Below are 7,842 nucleotides of genomic sequence, written 5' to 3' on the forward strand. Positions count from 1 at the left end.
GAGAGTTCCAATCAAAGTTACCACATCTGATTTTCTGTGCATATGGGTGAACTGCTATGTATGTGTGTTTATGCTTGTTTTCTATTTTAATATATTTTAAAATGTAGAATTTTCAGCATCAGTACTCCAGTCACATGATCCTTCAGAAATCATTCTAATATGCTGATTTACTGCTCAAGAAACATTTCTTCATCTTATTAGTCTTAATGTTGAAAACCGTTGTCCTGCTTCATATTTTTATGGAAACTATAATACTTTTTTTCAGGATTCTTTGATAAATAGAATGTTCAAAAGAACAGCATTTATTTGAAACAAAAAAACCTTTGTAATATTATAAATGTTGTCACTTTTGATCAATTTAATGAATCATTGCAATACATCTTACTAATGATAATGAGACATTTCTATATAAAACTGAATAAAAAAATGCTATATAACTTTTATTTTCAAGGTGACATGTGGATGCAACTTGCCGACATACAAAACAATGATTTCATGTGACAACAATTTAACATGCGACTGTTTGAAACATTCATGCGTGCATATGATATTGCATTTTAACAAACTACTTCTTAAAATGCAACAGACTGTATACCATAATATGCAGAATGCTGTACATACTTAGCAAGTATTCCATCCCGAAACATCAGCAGTGGAGGTGGCTTCTCTTTTACTGTGTGCTGGTGCTTCAAAGACTCCAACAGGCATTCACTTTCCTTTGGTTAATGAATAATACCTAACAAATACACTAACTTTAAAGATAATATAGTTTAACAACAATCAAAAACTACTGGTAGAGGAACTCTGAAGAAATTGGGGAGTGTACATTGTGAATGTCTAATGCTGTTGTGTTTTGTGTTGCGTGTGTGTGTTGAGATGGAGAGGTGCCGGTGTTGGGGCTTGATGGGCTCAAGGATCCGTGAGAAAGCTCAGGTGAAGGCACCGATGGGGACGTGATGGTGGAATTGTCAGAAACATTGTCGACTCCCACGCTCTCCTGATATAGACAGTTTCTCCTGAATTTTGCTCGGGCGTTCTGGAACCAAACCTGCAGAAAATAAAGACACCATGAGGATTTGACTCCATTAGGCTAATTTACATATCAGTGAGGGAGGGAATGAGAGATTTTTAGGTGTGTTTGACTTTGGCTGTGGCTCGATCGGCGAGATTTGCTGCTTGCAGTTAGTTAGTGGAGGAGCTGAAAACGTAGCGTCAAGTTGGACTCTTTTTGCTTCCTGCTGTGACACTCATTTGTGTTCCTTATCATGTATGAAGTGGATTAGATGAAATATATGTCAAATGCACAAGACATTTCAGATGTTTTCATGTAACAATAGACATTTAATACTTAATGTACTGCTTTATTCTTGCAAATACAGCGCCTGTATGTACAAGAATAAAGTTCAACATAAGCCTAATCTATTTAAAGGCAGAGTAGGTGATTTGTTCCAGAATTTTTTTTGTTATGCTGGTTGAAAGTCTTTTCACATCCTGATAGCAATCACTATGTTAAGTGGTCTAAATCTATTTATATGACCTGCCTGTGAGCGTATGTATTTCTTACCCCCGCGCACCTGCTCACGCAGACATCACACATCATCAGCGCGTTTCATGCTATGCAGAGTTAGACAGACGTCAGTCACCGAGCAGCGCAAACGAAACAGCAGCGTTTTACAGTTCCTCCTGAACCAAAACAACCAGCTTATGTTGCGTTCAGGCCATAACTACTGTCATTTGGAAGAGATGGAAACCTGTGACGTTATCCTCGGAGCGTTTTGTGACTCAAATGTATGCGTTTCAATGGCAACACTATCAATGGCGAAATAAACTGCAGCAGTCAGGTGATACAGGTCAGTGCTCTTTAAGTTGTTTATGTTCATTATTACTGTAATGTTATGTGCTTTGAGACAGGAGGTAGTTTAACACCGTCTTTCGTCTCGTGACATTTTGCAAACTCTATTTCATGTGTTTTGAAGGAGGCGTGGCTTTGAAGATGCTCTGAAAGGAGGGTAGGATCTCATGCTTTCAAAGCTAGCTTGCTATTGCTAGCCATTCCGAAAATGTCCTACTTTCCCTTTAAATACCAATAAAGTCGGGTATTCCATAGAAGAACCATTTCGGCTTCCTCAAATAACCTTTCAGTCAACAGTTCTAAAAATAACCATTTTTCTTAGTGTAAAGAACATCATAATAATCTAAACTAATAAAAATAACTTTTTGTGCTATGAAATGTTTCCATGGATGTTAAAGATTCTTCATAGAACTATCAATGCCAGTTAAAAAATATATTTTTAGTGAAATGATCATTAACAGAACTTAAGGTGTCAGAATAAACATGTCCGGCCAAACGTGAAACAGTCTGTGCATGAAATCGAATAAGAAAACTTGAAAACAAGAAAATCTGACCATCTGTACAAAGGAGTCACAAGACCCATGTTGCAAATTTACTTTGATTAGTGATCTACAAATAATGCCGAATCTCGAATATTTCTTATGCATTTATCATTATAATTTTTTTTTTTTAACTGTTACATTCGATTTTTAATGCCACATTTTTAACGGGGTCTCAGACTTTTGGAGCCCACTGTATATCTAACTCAAACAGAGGTCATTTCTGTTCAACTCCCAGTGATGTTTTTCTGACCTGGAGCACACGTTTGGTGAGGCCGGTTTTCTGGGAGAGCTCTTTGAGGTCTTTGGCATCTGGATTGTGGTTGTGGGTGAAGAAGGACTGCATGCTCCGCAGCTGGTGATGCTTGAAAGACGTTCTCATGCGTTTGGACTTTTGACAGCTCACTCTCTCCGACAGGTCCACACCCATATCCCTAACGTGAGTCACGTCTAGAGCACATGCACACACAGTTAATCATCACTGATATGACTCACTGAAACACTAAAGGCCAGGGCATTATAGTCAACAATAGCAAACACTGTTTTCTCAGTTTCATCTTCTGCACACATTTACTTGAGAACAAAGTTCCACAACAGTGACGATTTACTCTTAAATAATTGTATAAGAACCGTTTTGTGTAGAACATGATTTACTCAAGTCATTTTATAATATTTATATAGTAGTAATTATTACTATTTAATTATTTTTTAAATTGTACTCATATTAAAATAACAATTGGATTTTATTTGTTAATGATATTTGTGTGTGCATTTTTTTTATGAGATCTGACTATTTTTGTATAGTAAACATATTATTTGATAAGTACTATTAACATTTTTATTTTGATAATCCCAAAATTAAATATATACGCTACAGGTCAAAAGTTTGGAATATATATTATATATATATATATATATATATATATATGAAATGATGAAATGATGAAAATTCAGTGCAAGGGTAAGTCATTTTTTTCATTATTCAAAAAACACAATGTGTGTGAAGGCTAATGTTTTATGTATTTGAGGAGCTGAGAAGAGTGTCTTAGTCTGGTATTTGCTCTAATCATAGCCAATACAGCTTGTGTAAGCAACTAATCTTTTATAACACAAGATTTTGGCCAAATGTTTTAAAAGACAGGAAAAACTGAGCGCCCACATAGCTACAATAAACCTTATAACCTGTGCTGTCAAATCGATTAATCATGATATATATCATACATACTATATATATACTATATATGTCTGTGTGTGTGTGCATCTGTGTATATATACTACACACACACACACACACACACACACACACACACAATCACTATATCTATACATATATAGTGTAATTATATGTATGTATATATATATATATATATATATTTTTTTTTTTTTTTTCTATCATCTATCATCATTTCTACAACTCTCTGAAGATTTTTAGCATGGTAATGGATATGACAATGTTAATGTATTAGATCTTGGCGGAATAGATCTGCTATGCTGCTGCTGTTTATTATTGCTGCTGAACCAATCAGCTTGTGCCAGTAGTTAATGTTGTAAATATAAATATAATGTAAGCTTGTGTTAAGGACCCATCAGCCTATATATATATATATATATATATATATACTGTATGTATGTATAACGGACACTCACACACACAGACATATATATATATATAAATATATGAATATATATATACACACACATAGCCTATATTATGTAAACACAAAATTTTATGTTAGATGCAATTAATCACTCTTAATCGATTTGACAGCACTAGAAAATATATAAAATTATGCTACAGTTATGCTACACTCTAAAATACATTAACTGAATTATAAGTACCATGGTCAGAGGCATCAAAATGTTTCCTCTTCCTGGTCCGTCCTCTGCGCACAGGTGTCCCTTCATTGTATGTGCTGCTCTCAGAGTTTAGATCTATTGGAGACACGTCTGAATAATACAAATCCTTAAGGCATTCCTTCTGTAGCATCATCTCGAAATCTACCCGACAGTACACTGACGTCTCTCTCATCCCGTAGTGATCTCCAGTGAACAGCACTTTGTCGCAGGTGGCACAGGAAAAACAGCTCAAGTGGTACACCAGATCCCTGGCGCGCATCACTATCTCTGCAGCAGAGATTCCCAGGTGACACCGTGCACATCTTTGCGAAGAAAACCTACTACTTAAGAGAAGATATCATTGTATGGCTTTATTAAGAAGCTTTTCACATGTGTGAACTGTGAAAGCTCAGGACAGGGGTGTTGGGGCAAGTTGTCACTGAACAATTGTTAGGTATTTAGCATCTTTTGCACTTTTGTTGATTCATGATTTCATAATTAGGCTATCTTCTAAAATAATTTTGAAGATGTTGTAGACTTTTTCAGGGTTTCTGCAGGTTTTATGAAGGTAAAACCTTCATAAAACAAGACTTTTAAAGACAATTTAAGGAATGAAGGGAACGCAATACATATGTTCTCCAAATGTAAATGTCTGAGGAGAAACACAATGAGTTGTATTGGCAACACTTCAGAGTTTGAAAATACAACATATATCCATAACTTTTTAATTCATTTTACAAAAAAGATTCTTAAATCAAGACACAATTACTTGAGATGCAAAATGACATAAAATATTGTGTCAAAATTGTGAATTTATGATTAAAACAATAAAATATATCTTGATTTAAGGAGATTTTTTATTGGAAAACAGGACAAAAATACTGAGGAAGATAATCATTTTTGCAATGCATGCAACATTAATTGCCTAACTTTATGAATGTAAGACTTTTTGCTCTGATTTAAGGCCTTAATTTGTGTAAGGATGAATTAAGACTTTTTTAAGACCTGCAGAAACCCGTTTTTTTTTTTTTTATAATTTCATATGAAATGCTATAGTTGTTCTACTCAAATTAGTGTCAATACACAGCGGGTTTACGTTGTGACAAATTACCGCGCTTTTGGGGTGAAAGGTCAACGTTTGTTAAATGTTAAATTCAACAACTTTTTGAAAAAAGGATCACAAATAAACCTTCGTTGGGGTAAAATCGTGACAACTAAACGCGGTCTCCTATAGCATAGCAATAACAGCAATGCAGTGAGTAACAATTGGGTCTAATTTAGATGTTGAATAGGCTATATAACAACCAACGTTCAGCTATGTAGCCTATACGTTTATTTTACCTGTAATAGTCCTCCTTGCAGTAAATGTCTCCGTGTTTACTGAAGCACGTGAGCTCTGACTCCAGGTCAGCGTGGCACGCGCTACATTTCAAACAGCGCTCGTGCCACCGTCTGTCTGCCGCGAGCAGGTAGAAGCGATCCGAGATCCGCGCGCCACAGCCCGCGCACACTGGTGACTCACAGCCCGGGTCCTGGAACACCATTAAACATTTACCATCGTTATCAAACATCCTAAATCTCATTTGTCATATGTTTTACAGAAATATGTGCCAAGCGTTTGCCTAAACAGCAGAATATTAGCCCTGTGTGAATTCATGAATATTTATATTTTAAAGACTGATGTATTACACATTGGACCAAAAACCAGCAGAATCTCTTAGAATAAAATTTGCATCTAGAATTATGTAGGAGGCTATACTCTTCATCCATATACCTGGTGTTATATTAGACAGCAACTTAACCATATTTTATATGTTACAAAAACAGCCTTCTTCCAACCTCAGAAACATTGCTAAGCTACGGAACATACTATGTGTTTCTGATGCAGAAAAGTTAGTTCATGCATTCATGACCTCTAAACTAGATTACTGTAATGAATTACTAGCTGATTCTCCTGCATCCTCAATAAACAAGCTACAATTAGTCCAAAATGAAGCTGCAAGAGGTCTTACAGGTCAAGAAAATATGATCATAACACCAATTTTATCATCTCTACACTGGTTACCTATTAAATTCTGTATCGATTACATTATTAAGTATTATTATTAATTATTTTATCATTATTATTATGTATTGCTACTGACCTATTAGGCCCTAAATGGTTTATCTCCTTTATTTAACTGATCTTCTATCGCCCCTACAATCCATCATGATCTTTAAGGTCACACAACTCTGGACTTTTGGTTGTAGGCTACCTATCCACTAAAGGAGGGAAAGTGTTTTCTCATTTGGCTCCTAAACCTTCCTGATAATGTTCGAGCTCTGACTCACTCTCCCAGTTTAAATCTAGATCAAAGACAGATCTCTTTAGCAAACATTCACATAATGTATCTAGTAGTTATTTCAGATCAAATGCACATGTTTATCTTTTGCTTGAAATGTTATGGACAGCAGCTACGCTAATCGTTTTCCATTTGCTTTTCTGTCGCTACCTGGGGATGAACGATCACCTGAAGAGATGACACCAACACCAACTCTGAATCAACATACACAACTGCCAAATTTTCTATTGTATATTGATCACAACTTGTAATAACTATGAGACCATTATTGATGAATACATGATGTTAGCAAACTGCATGATGTCTAACTGTACATTTCTGATGGACATAACTTGGACAGTCACCTCTGAGAACAGATCAATGCATTTTCTGTAAAGATGCTTTGAAACGATATTGTGAAAAGCTCTATACAAATAAATGTGAATTTAATTAAATTTGTATTATTTATATGAATAAATAATGTTTTGAATCTTACTTTACCATTCAAAGTATATTTGTGGTTTACTGTCTGCTATTTGAAACATGATTTAGAATGTATCACACTAACCAATACAAATAACCTACAGTTAAATATCAAGGTAACTTTAATAATAATGAATTTTACTTTTAATATATAGGCCTATTTTAAAATAAAATTGTCACTTTTCATATTAATGAATAGTCTAAATATTGACTTCTTGCACAAAACTGTAAACAATGTAACTAATAAAATAAAAATGTACAAAATTAACATCAAAATGAACAGGTTTTATAAACTCATTACATTGCTGCAAATTAAAATAATGTAAAAAGTTGTATTTATCTATGTATCATAAGAGAATAAAATTAAAAGCTTACTGATTTGTTTTCCATGTTGATAGTAGCAGCTGATAGCTCTCCTCCAGCACAATATTAATATTTTACCTCCTTTGAGTGGAAAATGATGAGATGTCTCTAAAGAGGAGGTCATCCATGTGCTCAAGGATGTTCGAAATAAATAAACTGCAATCAGAAACTTTGTTTGCGACAACAGATTCCCGAATAGAAGGAGGATGTTGCGCGGAGATGCAGGTAGAAGCTGCGTGTTGTCACCTGTGCGCGTGCCTGTCTTCATCAATATTAGGCTATCCCGGTCATGGAAGTCCAGTTGTCTTTAATTGTAGTCTTGCCGTCTTTACTTGTCCGTTTCCTTTCGGTAAGAGTGGACGGGGTGTAGTTGCATGCGCGCAGTATCAGGGCTTGTGAAGATCTGTCGCCTTAAACACACTTTTAAATAATAGGCTAGTCCTGCGCG

General features: G+C 35.2%; 1 protein-coding gene across 1 annotated transcript; it reads right to left on the reverse strand.

The window, feature by feature from the left end:
* Positions 1 to 336: 336 nt before the first annotated feature.
* On the reverse strand, positions 337 to 5,838 carry lhx2a (LIM homeobox 2a). The gene is made up of 4 exons (XM_084386247.1): positions 5,569 to 5,838; positions 4,231 to 4,568; positions 2,645 to 2,841; positions 337 to 1,048 (listed from the first exon to the last, which is right to left on the reverse strand). Exons 1-4 carry the CDS (start codon positions 5,808 to 5,810, stop codon positions 788 to 790), a joined length of 1,038 nt encoding a protein of 345 aa, XP_084242373.1. The 5' UTR covers positions 5,811 to 5,838; the 3' UTR covers positions 337 to 787.
* Positions 5,839 to 7,842: the final 2,004 nt, after the last annotated feature.

The sequence above is a fragment of the Rutilus rutilus genome (assembly GCF_951802725.1).
Source record: "Rutilus rutilus genome assembly, chromosome: 18".
Taxonomy (NCBI): domain Eukaryota; kingdom Metazoa; phylum Chordata; class Actinopteri; order Cypriniformes; family Leuciscidae; genus Rutilus; species Rutilus rutilus.